Source organism: Microcebus murinus, chromosome 16 (genome assembly GCF_040939455.1).
Source record: "Microcebus murinus isolate Inina chromosome 16, M.murinus_Inina_mat1.0, whole genome shotgun sequence".
In the NCBI taxonomy this organism is placed as follows: Eukaryota; Metazoa; Chordata; class Mammalia; order Primates; family Cheirogaleidae; genus Microcebus; species Microcebus murinus.
In genome coordinates, this window is record NC_134119.1 from 32108775 (window position 1) to 32132169 (window position 23395).

Here is a 23395-nt window from a genome sequence, read left to right on the forward strand (position 1 = left end):
GTTTTTGAGACTGAGGTTTGTTCTGACTTCATTAGCTTTCTCTTTCCCTGGTTCTCTAGGGACCTAGCTGGCCTATGGTTTGGCTTGGCTTCTTAATTAAGAAGAGCTAGGGGTCTCCTTTTATTTGCTTACCATCAAAATCTCCACTGTTTTGGAGAATGCTCTTACTTTTGAACTTCTCCACACTCTGTTCTTACCAACTGCTTTTCCCCTTGGGCAAATTCTCTGAGCCGCTACTCTGAGGACAGTCACTAATCTCTAGTCTCTGGGCTTGCCTCTCCTGGTGCAGAACCTCTAATATACAAGTGAGCAGGGACAAGGGCAACTGGAGCCATAGTATTCTTGGCCTGAAGTATCTGGGATAGAGCTCTAGACTATGAGTATAGTATGGAGCTGGGTGGAAGAATGGAGCCTCTGACCTCTTTGCCATACTTACCAAGAACTTAGCCTCTTCAATTTGGAGTTGGAGGGGATGAGAAAAGTTGATAGTCTGCCTCTCTCAGTGAGATATCATATTCTTTGTTTGGAAGCTGAGAATTCCTGGGTTTGAATAATCTGACCCCATTCTGCTGGCCACTGTCAAATGCTTTAGGGGTGTATACCTGACCCAAGACCCAGAGTCCTTCACAAGGAACCTGGACCAGAGACTAGAGGTCTACTCATTTACTAGGCAGCCTACTGCCTAGTCCCATTACGGGGACCAGAAAAAGGCAAGGCACAGCAAGACAGAAGACCACTGTCCCTGAGACACAGGTGCCTCAGGTTCTACAACAAAGCCCTTCTCTCTGCAATCAGGTCCACTTTGAGGGAGTTCAATCAGGTTTCCAGAACTAGCTATCAAAAGAGTCCTAATAGTCATTGTCTAGAATCACCTTGAGGAAAATTCTACTTTGAGCAAATCTCAAATGAATCCTTTTTGGAAAGGAGGTGAAGAATGGCCCCAGAGACCCAAGGAAAAGTTTCCTGTCACTGAAGGGACCCACCCCAAGTACCTTGATTGTGTTCTGACTCCTCATTGGCCACTCGCATCAGGGCATCTAGCACCAAAGCATTGTCTAACCACGTGTACCACTCCTCCAACTCCTGCAGGAAGCTGGCCGTGCCTGTTGTTTCTGACACCTTTCGAGTTGCCAGTTTGCAAAGCCGCTCGACAAAGCCAGGGATGCTGAGAAGGGCTGCTGCAAGGGAGAGAAAAAAAGAGAGAAAGTTTTTAAAACAGAGACAAGCAAAACCAGCTCTAAAGCCCTCAACAAACAATCTGCATGACTGGAATGATTCTTACTCTGATAGCAGCAGCTAGTTAGAGCTGTTCTTTCAAAATGAAATGACAAGGTAAAACGGTCAAGGTAAAACAGTAATAAAGTTATAGAAATAAGCTCAATTTTTAGCAGGTGCACGGAATAGGCTCCTTTTAAGCTATTGGTGATAATATAAATTGGAATAACTTTTATGCTTTAAATTTGCATGTCTTTGAGCCAATAGGTCCATTTCTAGGAATTTACCATAAGAAAATAACCAGTGATATATATATAAAGGTATCTGTATAAAGATTTTCACTGGTGTGGTTTCTATTCCAGCAGAAAGGTGGAGAGGATTAAATGTTCACCAATAGCAGATTAATTAAATACAATGATAAGTCCATACAATGAAATGTATGTAACACAGACACTAATGACAACAGACGCATCTTTATATAGTGACTCAACAAAGCTATTCAGATTTACTTGTCAGATAAAAAAATTATTAAATAGTATTAGTTTAAGCTCATTTTCTTCAAAAAGTTAAATATTTTTTCTTTAAAATATATAAAGAATGGAAGCATATATACCAAGGTATTTACTGTGGCTGTTCCTGAACAGGAGAGGATATAAATGCTCCTTTAAAACTTATCTATAGTTTCTGATTTTCTTGTAACATTTACTAGCAGGATAAAGATGATAAACAATGTTTTAAGGTAAAGAAAGAAACTGAACAATTATGCAATTCATATGTGCACCAATCCCATTTTACTCACAACAATGAGTAAGGTAGAAATTCTGATCAGCATACGACCATAATAAACTTTAAAGGCAAATTCAGGTTCTAATCCTGACTCCATCATTTAACCTTCTTTAATATGACTAATGCCTGTACATATTTTACTTATATATGCGTTAAGTCTCCCTGGAAGGATAGAAAAGAAACCAACAGCAGCGGTTACCAAAGGAAACAGCTAAAAGATGAAAACAGCTTAAATGTCCATTAACTGATAAATGAGTAAATAAACTGTGGTATATACATATGATGAATACCATTCAGCCATAAAAAGGAATGACGTACTGGTATCTACAACATGAATGAATCTCAAAAAGATTATGCCAAGTGGAAGAAACCAGATACAAAATCACATATAATTCCATTTACAGTCATGCACTGCATAATGATATTCTGGTCAACAATGGACCACATATAGCAGCAGGGTACTGAATCTTCCGGCCTTCAGATTCTTCATATGTGCAATGGGGATACTAATTTCTATCATAGACTGCCTGGAGGATTAAATAAAATCACTTCTAGGTAAAGCAATCAGCTCAGTGTCTGCACATAACAAGAACTTAACAAACGTTACCTTTTGTCAGTAAACATGTAAATCACATTTTTTTAAAATGTGTATTTTATGATTTACTAAAATGAGAACTCCCCAAAAGTCACAAGAAAGGGGGAGTGGGAAGAAAACCCTACACAGACCAAGGGAAGCCTTGTATCTATGGACAAGAGGAAAAGCAAACCTGAAGGGAGGTCCACAGAGTCCACAAACTTCTATCTTTATGTACAATGAAAGCATGTAAAATTATATTCCCTAATAACCTATAAGGTACAGTTATGACCACCTGGTGTTCATAACTATTATAAAGCTAGAGGTTCACAAGGTTAATGGAGGACTAATATTCAGTATTAGGAAGGGAGGCTGCTGTGTAGCACTTAGCAACTGCAGAGCTAGCCCTGGGAATGCACATAGCCAGCCAACTGGACTTCAGAAACAAAGTCATTGTTTGCAGAGCATCATCACAGCTACCTTGGGATGGTCATGGTTTTCCACTGCTGTTTTTTAATGATAAATTTTTGTTATTTTATTTGGTGTACCCTAAGGTACACACTGATACGTTTTTGTATCAACAATATTTCTAGCCTGTTAACATTCAAGAACTAGCTTTTAGGACACATAAATGTTTCAATTCAAATATGAATTACCTATACTCTGTGGCCAAAACAGTTTCCTTAAAATCTGCTCAGGCAAGGATACTTTATTGATAGAACAGAGATCTTTTGCTACTGTAAAGAAATATGTGGGGTATTTTGGTTAGAATAGTTTTTGTTTTTAAAGTAATTAATATACCCATACAGTTCTAAAAACCAAATAATTAAAGAAAGAAATTCCACTCCCACTACTGACACCTTCTACTATTCCCAGCCACTTCCTAACAGGTAATCACTTTTAGGTTTCTTGTGTGTCATTTCAATTTCTTTTTGCGTATCATATATGAGCAAACAAATGTATGGTCTTAATTTTTCCCCTCTGCCTTAACACAAAAAGTATCGTATTATAAACAATATTCTGCATTTTCCTTTTTATCATTGACATATCTTGGAGATTTTTCTATGCCAGTACACAGAGATCTTCTTTATTCTTTTTTTTTTTAAAGCCACAAAGTTTTCTGTTACATAAATAGTCTCTTATTGATGAACGTTTGGGTTGTTTCTAGTCTTTTGTTATTACAAACAATGTTGCAATGAATAACCTTGTACAATAGTCCCCCATGTCTCATCTTTGGGGAATACATTCCAAGACCCCCAGTGGATGGCTGAAACTGCAGACAGTATTGAACTCCATGCATGCTATGTTTTTTCCTATACATACATATCTATGATAAAGTTGCATGTATAAATTAGGCACAGTTAGAGATTAACAACCACTACTAATAAAAATACAACAACTATAACAATATACTGTAATAAACATTATATGTTATAGTTTCTCTCTCTGGAATTTTCCATTTAATATTTTCAGACTGCAGTTGACTGCAGGTAAGTGAAATCATAGAAAATGAAACTGCAGATAAGGAGTGACTACTGTATATATACCTCAAATCTACTAAGCCCAGAAGAGGCTTAGTAGATCAAAGAGCATATAAGTTTGTAATTCTGATAAACAGCGGTTCTTTTTTGAGGTCCTAAGCCCATTCAAAAATCTGAAAAAAAGCTATGGAACTTGATCCTCTCAATAACGAACGGATATACAAAAATTTCACAAACTCTAAGTGGACTCTAGGAGCCTTCACATGAACTAATCTCTAGAGATACTGACCAGATGATTTAGGAAGGGTTTCAGAGCTACAACATCAAAATTCTGAAAACCTGGAGACTTTACCTTGGTTGATTTCAGCTGCAGAAGGTCCCAAGCTCAAGCTCTTCTTCTGCTGAGCGTTTTTGGCAAGAAGTGTGTGCTTGTCATCATTCCCTGTATCCATCTCTGAAATGGTGACAGCCAGGATCCGGCAGAAATTAGCAAGCTGCTGCTGATCGAAATTGGATACTAAAGTACTCAGATTGGGGACTTCATCTAGTCGGATCATTTCCTACAGGAAGACACAAATAAAACAATCCCCATGCTTGATTCACTAAAGACACTGGCTATGCCTCTCTTTGGCATTCCCCCCAAAAGTGGGGGTTGGTAGCTGGACCACTTAGGTTCACAACCCAGCTCCACAATTTGAAGCTGTGCAACCTTAGGTAAGTTATGGAACCTTCCTAGTCTTTGCCTCTTTACCTGTAAAATGGGACTAACTTACTTCATAGGATTAGTCCAAGGATTAAATTTACTGTTTGAGCACCACTATTTTCACTCTTTACATTTGTTTTTGTGGTGCATTTTGCCTATTTAAAAAAGAAATGCCTACTCAAGTTTTATAAATCACAAATTACCATTCTTGCTACAGATTTTCTTCTTTTTAAGAACACTTCAAATATAGCTTAAGGCCTCTGTGTATCCTCCATCCAGTTACACTGCCCTTTCTCTCCCAGAGGTTTCTATTATTTTGAACTCTGTATTTATTATTCCCATGCATGTTTTTATACCTATAAGTATTTCCATTAAAATACATGGTATTGCTCTGCATGCACAGTGTGAATAATATCATACTACAATTTACTTTTGACTCAACATTTTGAGTTTTATCTACACTGATACAAGCAGCTCTGGTAAATAAAAAAAAAATGGCTGTTTTACCCCACAAGTTAATCATTCTTCTTTTAATATGTATTTAGGTAAACTACCACTTTTCACTATTTAACAGTGTTGCAATGAACATTCCTATAGGTGTGCCTTGTGTACATGTACATGTGACCATTTATCTTAAGTGAGAGCAGGAATTCTTATCTTTTTCTTGACTTTAAAAAAATAGTTCCAAAATTTCAAAATTTAGTATTTATTGTAAGTTTTAATAGATACCCTATAACAAGTTAAGGAATTTTTCTTCTATTCTTAGCTTTTATTATGAATGAGAATTGAATTTTATAGGAATGAGAAGGAGTAAGAGGGCAGGAGGGGGCAGGTGGGAAAAGCTGTGAAAGAGAATCCTAGAGTCTGATGCTGAGACTGTCAGGGAATCTTAATTTTCCACCCTGGAGGCCCCCATCTCACACATTGGCTGGAGCCCACAATTATTGGAAAAATAACAAAGCCTTTTCATCAAGGGGCACAAAGGGTCTGTCTGAGCCCGCACACATCTCCAACGTGTTCCTACAGACAATGGGCCACTTGTGCTCCTTCTGCCTGGGCAATGACAAGCAAGTCCTAGGGAAAGTGCAGCAGAAGGACAGAAATGAAATTCAGGGCCACTGCAGTGTATAGGGGGACCCTCTTCTCTGCAACAGCAACCTCTAGGTGGCTGCTCAGTAACAAGAGGAAGAAATCTGCGAACCAGCAGCCTAAATGGAGGCTTAGGACAGTTAAGGACTAGGGAAATAACTCCACGCTCTCATAAGCATTACAACAAAAATCTAACATAGTGAGTCTCTAACAGAGAGGTTCATGGATATATTTTGGGGGCCTATGAGGCCTTAATGAGAGATTTTTTTAACTTAGTGTTTTCATTTCATCTCAATCATAGTTTGTTCTTTTTTTTTAAACTATGGGCCATTTCAATGTCCACCTTATGACCAAGTGGCAGGATTTCAGTGCTCACATTTGTGTCTCCTACTGTGTTGGTGCTAATTAAACCAACTTTACTTGTTGAAGACCAATGATAAAAATAGAGGTGGACTTAATAAGCGAAGACCAAACACTACCAACCAAGGGGAGCATATCCTAATGAATGAAGGTTTCACAATGGTTCAAATACAGAAAAAACGGTAGGAGAATGGAGTCATCACACAGCACACAATGGTATAGATATGCTAAAAAGAACTTGCCCCATAATGATTAGCAAGAAGAACTTTGATTCCAGCAAAGTAACATCAGCCATCACATTAAATTCATGACATCAACCTGAAGTTTTGAGTTCTATAATTAGTTTGATTTCAATTTATATATTTATGTTTTATAGTCATATAAAACCCATTAGTATAAAGAGTATAATCTAATTTTTGGCTGCATGCAGTGGCTTATGCCTGTGATACCAGCACTTTGGGAGGCCAAGGTGGGAGGATCTCTTGAGGCCAAGAGTTTGAGACCAGACTTGGTAACACAATGAAAACCCCATCTCTATAAATAAATAAATAAATAAAAATAAAAAAAATAAAGAATATAATCTAGTTTTATACTTATCTAAGTAACAAAAAAATAATTTAACACTAGGAATCTGGAAGAATTTCTTTTGCAAGAGCTCTCTACATTATTCAGGTTTGAGAAATCACTGGTCTGAGACACCCTCCCTGGTCTTCTCAGCCACCTGTTAGGGGACACAGCTCACCTTTTTAACACCCAAAATATCTTCAATGAGAGTTGCTGTTTGTAAGAATGTCTTCTTACTTGTCATCAGAGTAAATAGGAAGATCACAAAGTCATTCTTTTCGGCCAAACGCTTTGTAACTCCTTCCGTCTGCCACAAGAGAGAAAAAGGTAGAATAGGTTAAATCACAAAATAAAATATGAAGAGCAAGGCATCCCTTCCAGACACTAAAAAAGCAATCCAACCTTTGAAAACTGGCACAAGCCAACAAAACTGGGATGCCATTAGTTAACTGTGGGAAATATCTGTGAACTCCCAGCCACGGAACAAAAGCCTCCAAACACCCAGGCTACACAACTGGGAGTCCATTTTGGAGCTGAGAATGACAGAAAAGCAGGAGGCAGTGGCCTCAGTTGGCTTGTAAAAATCTAAACCCCAACTGTCTCCATTTAGAAAACAAAACAGAAGGTGGTGACTAATGTGGGTGATTCCACTTAGAATTCTATCAACGTGAGAACATAAGAAAATAAGACAGTGGTTCCTGAGAGGGCTTATAAAGGGGTTCTAAAGGCCATTCTTAAATGTGAAATCTAACAGTGTTTGAAGCATGGACTTAAGAGTCAGATCTAAGTTCCAATTCCAGCTGTGTGATCCTGAACAAATCACTTCTCACCTTACTTCCTCTATTTCTTCACCAGTAAAGTAGGTATCTCAAAAGTCTTTGAAAGGATTCAATTAGATGATGTGTGTAAACATAAACATTGCCAAGTAAGTTTCTTACTTAGCCTATATTCCATAGCCAAAGTGATCTTCTTGGAGTAATCAAAAAACTTCAAGCCTCCTTTGCTATTCAATTAAATCCTACTCTTCTGCCTGATATTCAAAAATCCTTCAAATAGGCACAGGTATCTATCAGGGATAATCTCCCTGAAACTTACCTTAGGCTGGGGTCAGGCTGAATGACTTGCTGTTAACACCCATGCGCACAGGGTGTTATTTCTACCACTTTGTTCTTCCCTTTGGGAATACCTTCACCAACTCCAAACCTCTTTGTTAAAATCCTACATGCTGAATGTTTTAACCCAGTACCATTTATTAATAGACTACAGAAACAATGTAAATGTCTGCCAATGTGGAAAAGATAAATCAAGTATGTTATCCTCACACTATAGAATATACTATTAGAAAGATGCTGCATGGTGGCTCACACCTCGCAGCACTTTGGGAGGTGGAGGCAGGAGGATGACTTGAGACCAAGAGTTCAAGACCAGACTGGGCTACATAGTGAGACCTCATCTCTACAAAAAAATAAATTAGCCTGGCATGGTTGTGTGTGCCTGAAGTCCCAGCTACTGGGGTGGCTGAGGCAGGAAGGCTGCTGGAGGTTACAGTGAGGCCACTGCACTTCAGCCTGGGCAATAGAGTGAGACTATCTAAAAAAAAAAAAAAAAAAAGGCACAGTGGCTCTTGCTTGTAATCCCAGCACTTTGGGAGGCCAAGGCAGGAGGATTACTTGAGGCCACGAGTTCAACACCAGCCTGCACAAAGACCCCATCTCTATAAAAAGAAGAAGAAAAAGAAAAGAAAAAATGATATAGCTAAATCTTTATGATTTTTGTAGAATAAAAAAGCTGGCCACAAAATGGTGCTTGTATACATGCCAACATACAGAAAGAAGTCTGAAATTATTTGTAACAAATTGGTCAGAGTTGTTTAATCTGGTTATTGGGATGATAACTGATTATACTCTGTATTTATCTTATCTACAGTGGCTGTTTTTTCAGCCAAAAACTCGCTTTGTTATTTATGAAACAAATAAATATCAAAGATAGGAATAGGCAAGCCTACCAGGCCTTCAGCATGCCACCTCCTACATGAAGTTTTTCCTGACCTACCCCAGCTCACAGCAACTTCAACATACCCACTCCTCTTCCTCTGAAGCCTCAAAGCACCTGGTCTGCACCTCTCCAGATCCTTTGCCATGTCCCCCAATCTCAGCCCATTAACTGTGAACTATCCAAGGCCAGGCCTATGTCTTATTCACCTGTGTCCCTGGTATCTAGCAGTAGGCCTGAAACATGGTGAGTATTTATCAAAGGTTTGCTGAAAGACTGGAATAAAAAACAAGGTGTGTGAGGGAAGTAAGGGAACCAGGAGATGAAAGATTTCAAAAGTTAGGTTCAATTTTTAAATGTTTTCAACACAAAGAAATGATAAATGTTTGAGATGATGGACATGCTCATTATCTTGATCTAATCACCATATATAGACTATCCACAGTATATGTATCAAAACATCACTGTTTACCCAATAAATATGTTCAATAGCTACATGTCAATTAAAAGTAAATCTTAGGCCGGGCGCTGTGGCTCACGCCTGTAATCCTAGCTCTTGGGAGGCCGAGGCGGGCGGATTGCTCAAGGTCAGGAGTTCGAAACCAGCCTGAGCAAGAGCGAGACCCCGTCTCTACTATAAATAGAAAGAAATTAATTGGCCAACTGATATATATATAAAAAATTAGCCGGGCATGGTGGCGCATGCCTGTAGTCCCAGCTACTCGGGAGGCTGAGGCAGAAGGATCACTTGAGCCCAGGAGTTTGAGGTTGCTGTGAGCTAGGCTGACGCTATGGCACTCACTCTAGCCTGGGCAACAAAGTGAGACTCTGTCTCAAAAAAAAAAAAAGTAAATCTTGGCCGGGCGTGGTGGCTCACACCTGTAATCCTAGCATTCTGGGAGGCCGAGGCGGGTGGATTTCTCGAGGTCAGGAGTTCAAAACCAGCCTGAGCAAGAGCGAGACCCCGTCTCTACTATAAAAATGGAAAGAAATTAATTGGCCAACTAAAAATATATACAAAAATTAGCTGGGCATGGTGGTGCATGCCTGTAGTCCCAGCTACTCGGGAGGCTGAGGCAGGAGGATCGCTTGAGCCCAGGAGTTTGAGGTTGCTGTGAGCTAGGCTGACACCACGGCACTCACTCTAGCCTCGGCAACAAAATGAGACTGTCTCCAAAAAAAAAAAAAAAAAAAAAAAAAGTAAATCTTAAAAAATGAATTGAAAAAGTGTGGACTTAAAACTACTGTATTACGAGCTTAAACACAGAGACATACACACCCACACCTACTTTAAGGCAATTACAGCTTAGTGGCTTTAATATTTCTTTCTTTATTCTTTTCAGCCTCTATGTTGAAAAAATTACTAAAGGCAGACTACAACAAACATGACTACTTTTTTTTTTTTGAGACAGAGTCTCACTTTGTTGCCCAGGCTAGAGTGAGTGCCGTGGTGTCAGCCTAGCTCACAGCAACTTCAATCTCCTGGGCTCAAGTGATCCTACTGCCTCAGCCTCCCGAGTAGCTGGGACTATGAGCATGCGCCACCATGCCCAGCTAATTTTTTTAATATATTTTTAGCTGGTCAATTAATTTCTATTTTTGGAAGAGATGGGGTCTCGCTCAGGCTGGTTTCGAACTCCTGACCTCGAGCAATCTGCCCGCCTTGGCCTCCCAGAGTGCTAGGATTACAGGCATGAGCCACCACTCCCAGTCACAACTTCTTTTTAAAGAATATAATTAAGTATGCAGACAAATACAGTCTGGGAAATGGGAACTTCAAGCTAGGAAGCATTTTACAATTGGTGGGATGAGATGTGTCAATAAAAATGCTCTGAGTATATAAATCTGCAAGGATCACATTAAGTAGCACATTAAAGAGCAATCTCTGATTCTGTATTAATTAATGTTACATTTCTGTTCTCCAGTTAGAGCACTGGCATGTCAGGGGAAAAAAGCTTTTATTTTCCAGACAAATACAGTATCTACACTGCCATAAGATATGAAATAGGACTGATTCTAGCTTACTTAGATAAGCAAAAGTTCTGGAATATAAAAAAAAAAAAAAAAAAAAAAACAGAAAAGAGAAATAAATTTACTATTTTCTGAAACCTTAAAAATATCACTAAGCTGTCTAATACACAATCCTATTGCCCTAATTAGCCACCCTTGACTACCCACCTTTCTCCTGTCTTCAATTTATCTATATTCTACTCCTTTTAGAGACTGGCTAACATGCCTCTTCCTCTGAAAAGCTTTCCAAATCAGGATTAACCACCCAAAAAGCCATACACAATCCTTCTTTTCCTCTCCATGGCGAATTCTTAAATCTCTAACATGATATACAAAACACTGCACAAATGGATTTTTCTGGGGAAGGTTTTTTTTTTTTAAAATGATATTCATCATAGGTTCTTGACCAAGTATCTGTTTAGCATCTAAATAAGGAGTTAGTGGCAAATTAGCCTCCATTAGACCAAGTTTTATCTAGCTAGCCAGTTTTATCTAGCTAGTACTTTTTAAAAATTTTAATTCAACCATCTTTAGACAGGACATACTTGCTCCAGACTAATCACAATTTATACAACTCCCCATATAACATGGGCAATTTCAAACATTTTCTGTTTTTTGCCTGATCTCTGGAGGCATTGGTGTGTACCTCTAAGAGCCCCAGATTCTCTGTCTAATCAGGAATTAAGCCAGATCAGCACAGAGTTGGATCATATAATCCTATGTTCTTTACTTTAAAAAAAAAAAAAAAACTGGCCGGGCGCGGTGGCTCACGCCTGTAATCCTAGCTCTCTGGGAGGCCGAGGCGGGCGGATTGCTCGAGGTCAGGAGTTCGAAACCAGCCTGAGCAAGAGCGAGACCCGTCTCTACTATAAATAGAAAGAAATTAATTGGTCAACTAATATATATACAAAAAATTAGCCGGGCATGGTGGCGAATGCCTGTAGTCCCAGCTACTTGGGAGGCTGAGGCAGCAGGATTGCTTGAGCCCAGGAGTTTGAGGTTGCTGTGAGCTAGGCTGACGCCACAGCACTCACTCTAGCCTGGGCAACAAAGCGAGACTCTGTCTCAGAAAAAAAAACAAAACAAAAAAAAAACTGAATTGTGTTTTACTGGAATGTCACTGATTAATATTAGGTGTCATGATTTTAAAATAGCCTTACAAAACTAATGACTCTATGGAAGTTGCCAATGATGGAGTCATTACATCATACACTGTCTTTTTTTTTTTTTTTTTTGAGACAGAGTCTCACTTTGTTGCCCAGGCTAGAGTGAGTGCCATGGCGTCAGCCTAGCTCACAGCAACCTCAAACTCCTGGGCTTAAGCAATCCTACTGCCTCAGCCTCCCGAGTAGCTGGGACTACAGGCACGTGCCACCATGCCCGGCTAATATATATATATATATATATATTAGTTGGCCAATTAATTTCTTTCTATTTTTTATAGTAGAGACGGGGTCTCGCTCAGGCTGGTTTTGAACTCCTGACCTTGAGCAATCCGCCCGCCTCGGCCTCCCAGAGTGCTAGGATTACAAGCGTGAGCCACTGCGCCCGGCCTGTCTTTTTTTTTTAATCAGGACAATCTCTTATTGGCTTAAGTTGCAAGGATGAAACATGGCTAGTCCAAACTGAGATGTGTTCTGGGTGTTAAAACAACAACAACAACAACATGCTATTTTAAAAACTTAGTACAAAAAAGGAGTGTAAATATCTCATTAATAATTATATTGTAGCCTGAACAAGAGTGAGACCCCACTTCTACAAAAAACAGAAAAATTAGCAGGGTGTGGCGGTGCTCGCCTGTAGTCCCAGCTACTCAAGAGGCTGAGGCAGGAGGATTGCTGGAGCCCAGGAGTTTGAGGTTGCTGTGAGCTACAATAATGCCAATGTACTCTAGTCTGGGTGACTGACCGAAACTGTCTTAAAAAAAAAAAATGTTTCCATGTTGGAATATTTTGATGTACCATGTTAAATAAAATATATCATTAAAATCAACTTCACCTATTTCTTCCTACTTTTTTTTAACTGTAAAAAAATACAGCAATGGCCGGGTGCTGTGGCTCACGCCTGTAATCCTAGCTCTTGGGAGGCCGAGGCGGGCGGATTGCTCAAGGTCAGGAGTTCAAAACCAGCCTGAGCAAGAGCGAGACCCCGTCTCCACCATAAACAGAAAGAAATTAATTGGCCAACTGATATATATATATAAAAAATTAGCCGGGCATAGTGGCACATGCCTGTAGTCCCAGCTACTCGGGAGGCTGAGGCAGAAGGATCACTCGAGCCCAGGAGTTTGAGGTTGCTGTGAGCTAGGCTGACGCCACGGCACTCACTCTAGCCTGGACAACAAAGTGAGACTCTGTCTCAAAAAAAAAAAAAAAAAAAAAAAAATACAGCAACAAGGACATTTAAAATAACCCAAGTAGCTCGCACTGTATTTCTATTGCACAGCACTATCACAGATGCCAAACTGTGTAAGTGTTCAAACCTATTTCCCTATTTGTGTTGGCTGCTAAAAAGCTTAAACCCAAATTTGTGCCCCATCCATAATACAGATGATTTAATGGTCTATATTTTTATATCAGCCCCAATTTCCTGGCTGTATGTTTGTTCCCACCCTTATCTTATTCTTTTCTTTCTTATCTACTTCTAAGTTTGTGATCTTGGTAGATTTTATATACTCCCACAAGATGCCTAAAATCTTTTCTTTGAATGAGGCAAGCAATGAAATGGAGTTAATTGTTCCTTTTGTATTTCCACAGCATATGGTTTTCATTTCTATAATAGCATTTGTCTTTGCATAGTGACTTTCGGGTGGAAGAAAAAAATATATAATAGCACTTGTCTCATTCTGCCATGTATTATGATTCACTGTTCACAGTTTTCCACACCATAAGCTCCTGAAAGACAGGTATTGTAGCTTATAAAAACTAACATTTATATATCGCTTTACAAAGTGCTTTCACATCGATTATCTCATTTAGTTCTCACAATAACCTAATGATGTTAATATGATTATTAACCGCACTCTACTGATAAGAAACTAATGCTCAGGGAGGTGTACTAAGCCAAGGGTCAGAACACAAAATCAAGTTCTAACACTAAACACTATGCTCTTTTCTTTCTACCGAATTGCTTCCTTTATTCACCATTTTCCCAGCTCAGTGATCAATCTAGTAAAGTGTCCTGCTTAATATATGGGTGGGGCTTGTGGTTCTTGTTGTTTCCTAACAAGGAAAACAAAGGAATAGGCATAACAGAGTTAAAAGGAGTTTTAAGGTTGTAAACACTCTGTCAATGCTGTTCACCTTTTGACAAGCAATTGTACAGTTTCTGTGTGGACACATCCAGGAACAATGGAGTTCAGTAACTGCTGAAGCAGCCCTGGCTCTTAACAAAATTCTGCCTCCACATAATTTCTATCAGTTGGTCCTGATTCTCAGACACACATAAAAAAAGTCCAATTCCCCCAATATCTGAAGATGGACAGCTCTCATGTCTGCCACCCCCACTCAAATCTTCCCTTCTCAACCACTGCAGATATGATAGGGAGACAGATGGAGTCCTAGAGGTACTTACACAGACACAGGTGTTATACAGGATGCTTAAGCAGTCCTTGGACATTTCATCACTTACTGAAAGTGAAAGGGGAATAACTGGTTATTCTTTTCATCGAAAAGATATTCTGACAGTATTACAGTTTTTCAACATAAGTACTGTTACAATACCCTTCAAGATGGTTATTTTCCTGTTTGCATACCTCCTTCCAGTCCTTGTCTACCAAAGATCTTCACAGTGCCCATCAGAACCTACAAACCAATTTGCTTATCACTTTTTGGTTTGATACAGTAGCCACTTTCTTATTATGTTCCACAGTCTTCATAATTTCAACATGTTGTGATGCCATCATTTAATAAAGCCATTTTCCCTTGTGTCTTGCTTAGGATATATCATGGGTTTGGGGAGTTTTGCTATTTAAATGGACTACAAATAAGCGACTTAATACATATGTATAGTCTTTTTATACTTTTATTAAACTGGTTCCTCAAGATACATTTTCAAAAGCAGAACTACTAGAATCCAAAGTATAAGCATCTTAATTGCTCATTAGAAATTTCCATTGAAAGGTCTACTAGCAGCAAACAAAGATGCCATGTTTATTAATACTACAGATCACCAACTGATTGTTATGTTTAGTTTTTGTTGTTGTTGTTATTTGTGTTGGGTAAAAGGCTTTCAATGCCTGACCTACTAATTCCAAGAAAGCATTCACTATTTCCCTGTGAGCAAGAACACGAGAGTAGCAAAGGAAGGAAACTTAATTTTCATGATCCCCAAACCAGAAGATGATGAAACTGAGTATGAACCATGAACAAAGTGTTTTGTTTGGGACTGCTTCATTTTTCAAGAACTGTTTTCATGCACCCTTATTCAGCCATAAATGCCAAAATGCTAGGTCTCCCTTTGGGATCCCAACGGGTAGCCCTTCCAAGCTAGCTTGACTGAGCTGCCTCATATGATCCTGAGACAATGTTGATGTACTGCATCCCTCATCCCTACCTTTCAGCCTACTGGAGCTCTTTGGTTTGTTTATTTAACAACCTGAGAGCAGAGTGAAACACCAGATTACCAGATTGGTATATCTATTTCTAGATGTTCCATTTTCAAAAGAAATTGGGATTCACTCATTCATCAAGTATTTACTTATTCTACTCTAGAGCAGATGGGGGAAAAAAAGCAAGCAAGCAAGCAAGTCTCAGCCCTCATGCAACCTATAAATCTAGTGGAGGGAAGAGAGAATAAACGTGCACGAACATTATAAGATGCTACTTGCTGGAAGAGCAGATAAGGAACATGAAGGAATAATTTAGACACAGTACAAAGCTGATGCATTAAGGATGAATATGAATCCTCTTAACCACAACTGCACACACAAATGAGACCTTATACGCTATGTCCCATTGATGTTAGGGGCAAAAATTTTTTTAATTAAAAAAAAATATGCAATGTTTATAGAAGGGCATTCATCAAATGTTAACTGAAGTGATCTCTGGTTTTGAATGCCAGAGTAAAGTGCACTCACTCTTTTTTTTTTTTTTTTTTTTTTTTGAGACAGAGTCTCGCTTTGTTGCCCAGGCTAGAGTGAGTGCCATGGCGTCAGCCTAGCTCACAGCAACCTCAAACTCCTAGGCTCAAGCAATCCTACTGCCTCAGCCTCCTGAGTAGCTGGTACTACAGGCATGCGCCACCATGCCCAGCTAATTTTTTCTCTATATATTAGTTGGCCAATTAATTTCTTTCTATTTATAGTAGAGACAGGGGTCTTGCTCTTGCTTAGGCTGGTTTTGAACTCCTGAACTCGAGCAATCCGCCCGCCTCGGCCTCCCAGAGTGCTAGGATTACAGGCGTGAGCCACCGCACCTGGCCACACTCACTGTTTTTTAAAAATTAAATATTGAGGCTGGGCACAATGGCTCATGCTTGTAATCCCAGCACTTTGAGAGGCCGAGACAAGAGGATTGCTTGAGGCTAGGAGTCTCAGACTAGCCTGGGCAACATAGTGAGACCCTGTCCCTACAAAAAATTTAAAAATTATCTGGGTGTGGTGGTATGCACCTGTAGTCCTAGCTATTTGGGAGGATCAGGTGGGAGGACTGTTTGACCCCAGAAGTTTGAGGCTGCAGTGTAAGCTATGGATAGAGCCACTGTACTCCAAACTAAGTGATCTTAAAGGTTATTCCTTACTTTCTCAGCTAGCTATTTATGAGAAGAATTTCCAAAGAAAACATAAAAGCTGGAGCAAAAGACTATCAGAAAGTACAAAGATGAAATTCTGGCCAGGCGCAGTGGCTCATGCCGGTAAATCCTAGCACTCTAGGAGGCTGAGATGGGAGAATCACTTGAACTCAGGAGTTAGAGACCAGCCTAAGCAAGAGTGAGACTCCGTTTCTACTAAAAATAGAAAAATCAGCTGGGCACAATGTCATGCACCTGTAGTCCCAGCTACTTGGGAGGCTGAGGCAGGAGGATTGCTTGATCCTAGGAGTTTGAGGTTGCAGTGAGCTATGATGACACCATTGCACTCTACCTGGGGCACCAGAGTGATACTCTGTCTCAAAAAAAAAAAAAAGACGCAATTCTTTTAGTCCAATGGTTTTCATGCTTTATCTTTTAAACCACCAGATCTGAATTTCTACCCAGTATAAAATGAATAAAGAGAGATCTTTAGTAGAGATAGAGAGAACAATTTGCAGTTGAATGTAAGGCATGTCCTCACCGTCAAGAGTTAGGAAGAGAGAGAAGAAAGCACTTCTGGAGACTGCCACCATATCAGTAGACTGAGACATAAGGACCAGTGGCTGACAAGTATACTTACTTTTCAGTTTCTGTCCCCGGATAGAGATTGTAGGCCTCATAAGTATTTCTACAAGGAGCTATAAAAACAAAAAACAAAAAACAAAAAAAAGGACAAAGTCTTCAAAATTCAACGCATAACTTATAAAACAATCTTTGCCATGACAACTCATGGCCCAAATATCTGTAACAGTATTGGAAGACCCTGTTGTTCTGGGAGGCAGTGAGGTTCAATGGAAGAAACACTGTAGTAAATGTCAGGAAACCTATGTTCTAGTCCCAGCCCAGCCACCTATCCACCATGTAAACTTGGGCAAGTCAATGCCCCTTCTTGGGACTGAGATTTCTCATTTTTAAAAATAAGTATGTTAGATTAGGTAATCTCTGGGATCCAATGTGGCTTTAATTTTTGAAAAGCTACAGAACATTATTACTACTACAACTCTTCTTTTTTAGCTGAAAGAACATTTATGAATGTAAGTTTATTAAAAAGGTCCTGAAAATATACCACAAATTATTAACACTGATTTCTATAGCGATTGGGGGTGATATGCACAGATTTTTTTATTTTACATGCTTTTAATACAACATACAATTTTGCTTAAACTGTTTTTAAAAAGGATGTATTTAAAATCCATTCTGTCGAAAGAAAGGACAATTTATAATGATAAAAGAAAAGGTCAATCCATCAGGAAGATATACATATATGTACCTAACAACAACGCCCAAAAATACATGAAGCAAAAGCTGACAGAACTTTAAGGATAGACAATTCAAAAATAATAGTTGGACACTTTTATACCATGCTTTCAATAATGGATAGATAAGTAGGCAGATGAACAAAAAAATAGAACACTTGAGTACAATAAACCAACTAGACCTAACAGACATCTGTAGAACACCTCATGCAGCAAGAACATAAAACACACCCTACTCAAGCGCACATAGATCATTTTCCAGGATGGATTATATGTCAAGCCACTAACCAAGCCTCAATAAACTTAAAAAGGCTGAAATAATACAAAGTATGTTCTCTGTCCACAATGGAATGAAATTAGAATCAGAAAGAAATGTAGGAAAATTCATGAATACACAAATAATTTAAAAACAAGTATAAAACTTGTACAATAAAAACAAAACATTTTTGAAAGCAATTAAAGGCAACTTTAAAAAATGGAAAGATATCTTGTGATTTGTGGATCAGAAGAATACTGGTAAGAAGGCAATACTCCCCAAATTGACCTACAGATTCAATGCACTACAAAATCCCAGGTGGCCTCTTATCAGAAAATGACAAACTTATCCTGAAATTCATATGCAAATGTAAGGGATGCTTAATAGCCAAAATCTTGAACTTCTAGTACAGAAATAAACCCATGTTTCTATGGTCAATTGATTTTTGACAAGGGTGCCGACACACTTCAATGGTGAAAGCAGTGTTTTCAATAAATGGTGGTGCTATGACAACTGGATAGTCACGTGCAATGAAAGATAGTGAACCCCTACCCTCATATGGTAAAATGATCTCAAATGGATCAGAGATCTAAATATAAGAGATAAAACTATAAAACTCTTAGGAGAACACATGGTCAATCTTTGTGACCTTGAATTAGGCAATGATTTCTTAGATATACACCAAAACCCAAGCAACAAGAGAAAAAAATTAGATAAACTAAACATCAAAATTTAAAACTTCTGTGCTACAAAGGACACCATCAAGAGCATGAAAAGACAGCCACTGAATGGCAGAAAATATTTGTAAATCATGTATAAGGAAACAGTAGCCTGAAATAACTAATAGAATTCAATAATAAAAAGATAACCCAATCAAGAAACAGGCAAAGCAAGTGAACAGGCATTTCCCCAAAAAGCCAATAAACACATACAAAGATGGTCAACACCATAAACCACTGGGGAAATGCAATGCAAAAATCATGAGATACCTCTTCATATCCACTAGGATGGCTATAATAGAAAAGATAATAACTACTAGCCAGGATGTGGAGAAATTGGCACCTTCATAAATTGCTCATAGATATATAAAATGGTACAGCTGCTTTGGAAAGCAGTCAGGTAGGTCCTCAAAAGTTAAACATGGAATTACTGGGTCATAGTAACTGGTTACCAGTTACACTATGACCCAATAACTCCACTCCCAAGTATATACCAAGAAAAATTTTTTAAAAGATAATTGAAGCCAGACACGGTGGCACACACCTGTAGTTCAGCTACTCAGGAGAATCACTTGAGCCCAGGAGTTCTGGGCTGTAGTGCACTATGCCAATCAAGTGTCTGCACTAAGTTCAGCATCAATATGGTGACCTCTTGAGAGCAGGGGACCACCAGGTTGCCTAAAGAAGGGTGAACTGGCCCAGGTCAGAAATGGAGCAGTCAAAACTCCCGTGCTGATCTGTAGCGGGATCGCATCTGTGAATAGCCACTGCACTCCAGCCTGGGCAACATAGCGAGACCACGTCTCTTTAAAAAAAAAAAAAAGACAATTGAAATAGAAAATGAAAATATATATCCACATAAAAACTTGTATCCCAATGTTCAAAGCAGCATTATTTTTTATTTATTTATTTTTTTTGAGACAGAGTCTCACTCGGTTGCCTGTGCTAGAGTGCCGTGGCGTCAGCATAGCTCACAGTAACCTCAAACTCCTGGGCTCAAGCAATCCTGCTGCCTCAGCCTCCTGAGTAGCTGGGACTACAGGCATGAGCCACCATGCCTAGCTAATTCTTTTCTATATCTTTTTAGTTGGTCAATTAATTTCTTTCTATTTTTAGTAGAGATGGGGTCTCGCTCTTGCTCAGGCTAGTTTCGAACTCCTGACCTTGAGCGATCCACCTGCCTCAGCCTCCCAGAGTGCTAGGATTAAGGCAAGCCACTGCACCTGGCCAATCCAAATGTCCATCAACTGATGAACATATTTTGGATTGTTTCCACTTTAGGTTATTAGTAATACTGCTGTGATTAATGCTGCTGCTATGGGCCGGGCATGGTGGCTCATGCCTGTAATCCTACCTTTCTGGGAGGCCAAGGTGGGAGGATCGCTCAAGGTCAGGAGTTCGAAACCAGACTGAGCAAGAGCGAGACCCCATCTCTACTAAAAATAGAAAGAAATCAATTGGCCAACTAAAAAGATACAGAAAAAAATTAGCCGGGCATGGTGGCGCATGCCTGTAGTCCCAGCTACTCGGGAGGCTGAGGCAGAAGGATTGCTTGAGCCTAGGAATTTGAGGTTGCTGTGAGCTAGGCTGCCGCCACGGCACTCTAGCCCGGGCAACAGAGTGAGACTCTGTCTCAATAAAAGAAAGGAATGAAGTACTGATACGTGCTACAACATGGATTAACCTTAAAAACATTATGTTAAGCAAAGCAGCCAGTCACAAAAGACCATGTATTATATGACTCCATTTATATGGAATGTCCAGAATAGGTAAATCTACAGAAATAGAAAGTAGATTAATGGTTGCCCAAGGAAGGGGGACTTGGGAGGAAATGACTACTAAAAGATACAGTGTTTCTTTTTTGAAGCAATGAAAATGTTTTAAGATTAACTGTGGTGATAGTTGCATAACTCTGAATATACTAAAACCCACTAAACTGTATGCTTTCAATGCGTGACCTGTATGACATGTGAATTATATTTCAATAAAGCTATTATTTAAAAGACTAACAACCACCACCTCATGCTAAGAAACCAGGCATAAAAAGCCACATAGTGTATGATTTTGTTGATATGAAATAACCACAATAGGCAAATCCAGAGAGACAGAAAACAGATTAGTGATTGCCAGGGCTGGAGGGAAGGGAGAATGGGGAGTGACTGCTAATTGGTATGGGATTTCTTTTTGGCAAGATGAAAATGTTCTGGTAATCACTGAACAACAAAAATATTGAAGTGTGGTTAAAAGAGTTACCTTTATGGTATGTAAATTATATTTCAATAAAGCATTCATTAAAATTCTGTTAAACAAATTCTAAGTTAACAAGAAAAAAAAATGATTGGAAAGGAATACTCCAGAATCTTAACAGTGGTTGAATTTTGGTGACAGGTCCAAAGACAGTTTTTCACATTTTCTCTAACAAACAACTTTTACTTTTATAATGAGGGCCTTTGTTTTCCAAAAAAGTTAATTTCTACTTAAATATATTAAAGCCTTTTAAAGTAATCTATGTGCTGAGGACATGACTAAGCCCATATGTTTAAGACTTCCAACATATATATGTACTTTATATTTTACTTCAATATTGTTTACATCAAGTTAGGAACAATCTCAGAATGAAAACAAAAAACTCTTCTAGCTCCTATAGGCAATATTTAGGCAGTAGGTCCAAGATACCTCAAGCTAAATGAAAGAAAAAAATATTCCATAGTATTTTTTTTTTTAAGCACAACAGGCAAATCTCAAGGCTAGACAGCTCTGCTGAAGGATCTGAGAATGCCTCTGGCCATCTCAAACCAGCAAAAAATCTTTAGAAAGCAAATCCACATTCTTAATATTGGTCCTGGCATGAATATGACACTATAAATCAACATTCTAAATTGAGAGAGATGGGAGAACATGTGTTGTTTTAGCTTGAAATAGCAGATTAAAAGTAAAAATCCTCAACTATCCCTGTACCACAGACTCTCAAAGTTGGGCTCAGCTTTTTGCACATCTGTATTTAATGTTAACTGTACTTAAACAAGAGAAAAAGAAGTCACATAATTTAGGGTAACAATGAAAAGCTGCCTGGATGTAGGCCTCCTTTGTGTAATAAAGACCTAAGATCATCCTCTAGAAAAGTTGGAATAATTATTATAAAGCATATGCAGTTTTACAGCCTGCTTTTTTCCCACCATGAATTTTCCCATGTTGTTGTTGTTGTTATTATTATTATTATTTTATTTTTTATATTTTTTTGAGACAGAGTCTCGTTTTGTTGCTCAGGCTAGAGTGAGTGCCATGGCGTCAGCCTAGCTCACAGCAACCTCAAACTCCTGGGCTCAAGCAATCCTTCTGCCTCAGCCTCTCAAGTAGCTGGGACTACAGGCATGCACCACCATGCCCAGCTAATTTTTTCTATATATATTAGTTGGCCAATTGATTTCTTTCTATTTTTAGTAGAGACAGGGACTTGCTCTTGCTCAGGCTGATTTCAAACTCTTGACCTCGAGCAACCTGTAATCCTAGCACTCTGGGGAGGCCGAAGCGGGCAGATTGCTCAAGGTCAGGAGTTCGAAACCAGCCTGAGCAAGAGCAAGACACCGTCTCTACTAAAAATAGCAAGAAATTAATTGGCCAACTAAAAATATATAGAAAAAATTAGCCGGGCATGGTGGCGAATGCCTATAGTCCCAGCTACTCAGGAGGCTGAGGCAGAAAGATTGCTTGAGCCTAGGAGTTTGAGGTTGCTGTGAGCTAGGCTGACACCAGGGCACTCTAGCCCTGGCAACAGAGTGAGACTCTGTCTCAAATAAAAAAAACAAAAAACCTCAACCAAATGGATAGAATAACTATTACCTTCTCTTGGTGGATACTTGTTATTACAAATAATGCTACACTAACGATCTTTGTATACAAAGTTTTATCTCATTTTAACTTACATCGTCAGGAGAGAATCACAGAAATGGCAACAACAGGCAAAATGATTACTGATCTTTAAAGCTTTGAAATATATGACACAAATGCATTTCCAAAGAGTTCACAATCGCCCAACTAAGATGTAAGATGCATAACTGCACAGAATAGTACAGTTAAAATAAATTCACTTCAAATGGTAGATGGATTATGTCAATGAATAAATGTAAACTCCCTGAATACCAAGCTATGGCTTACACCTGGCCCCCCAGACATATTCATTTGGCCCATGCCTACTGAAAAGCTGGGAGATTTTTACCTACGAATGTAGATTTCCCATAACCCCTCATGGAAACAGTCAACGGGAAGGAAGAGTCAAATAGCAAACTAGTGGTTGCCTAGAGTGGGAGATGGGGGGGACTGGGAGGTGGGAGAAGTATGGGAGTGATAGTTAAAACATATGGAGTTTCTTTTTGGGAGCAATAATTGACTGTGATGATGGTTGCATATATTTGTGAATACACTAAGAACTACTGAACTATATGCTTTAACTGGGTGAATTTTATGGTATGTGAGCCATATCTCAAAAAAAAACTATCAAAGAAATACCATTTTTCTCACATCTGCTTAGTAAATAAAATATACTGGTGAAGGGGGCTTCTGGGTGCTGGTAATATTCTAATTCTTGATTTGGGTGGTAGTG

General features: G+C 39.0%; 1 protein-coding gene across 4 annotated transcripts in view; it reads right to left on the reverse strand.

The window, feature by feature from the left end:
• Positions 1-23395, reverse strand: part of TRPC4AP (transient receptor potential cation channel subfamily C member 4 associated protein) — a 76299-nt gene that overhangs the window by 27594 nt on the left and 25310 nt on the right. For all 4 annotated transcript variants that reach the window (XM_012754764.2, XM_076011054.1, XM_012754763.2 and 1 more), the window contains 5 exons: positions 17145-17202; positions 14348-14403; positions 6951-7079; positions 4409-4616; positions 993-1178 (listed from right to left, as the gene is read on the reverse strand). In XM_012754764.2, the coding sequence (XP_012610218.2) occupies positions 993-1178; positions 4409-4616; positions 6951-7079; positions 14348-14403; positions 17145-17202 (637 nt within the window). The remainder of the gene's footprint in view (positions 1-992; positions 1179-4408; positions 4617-6950; positions 7080-14347; positions 14404-17144; positions 17203-23395) is intronic.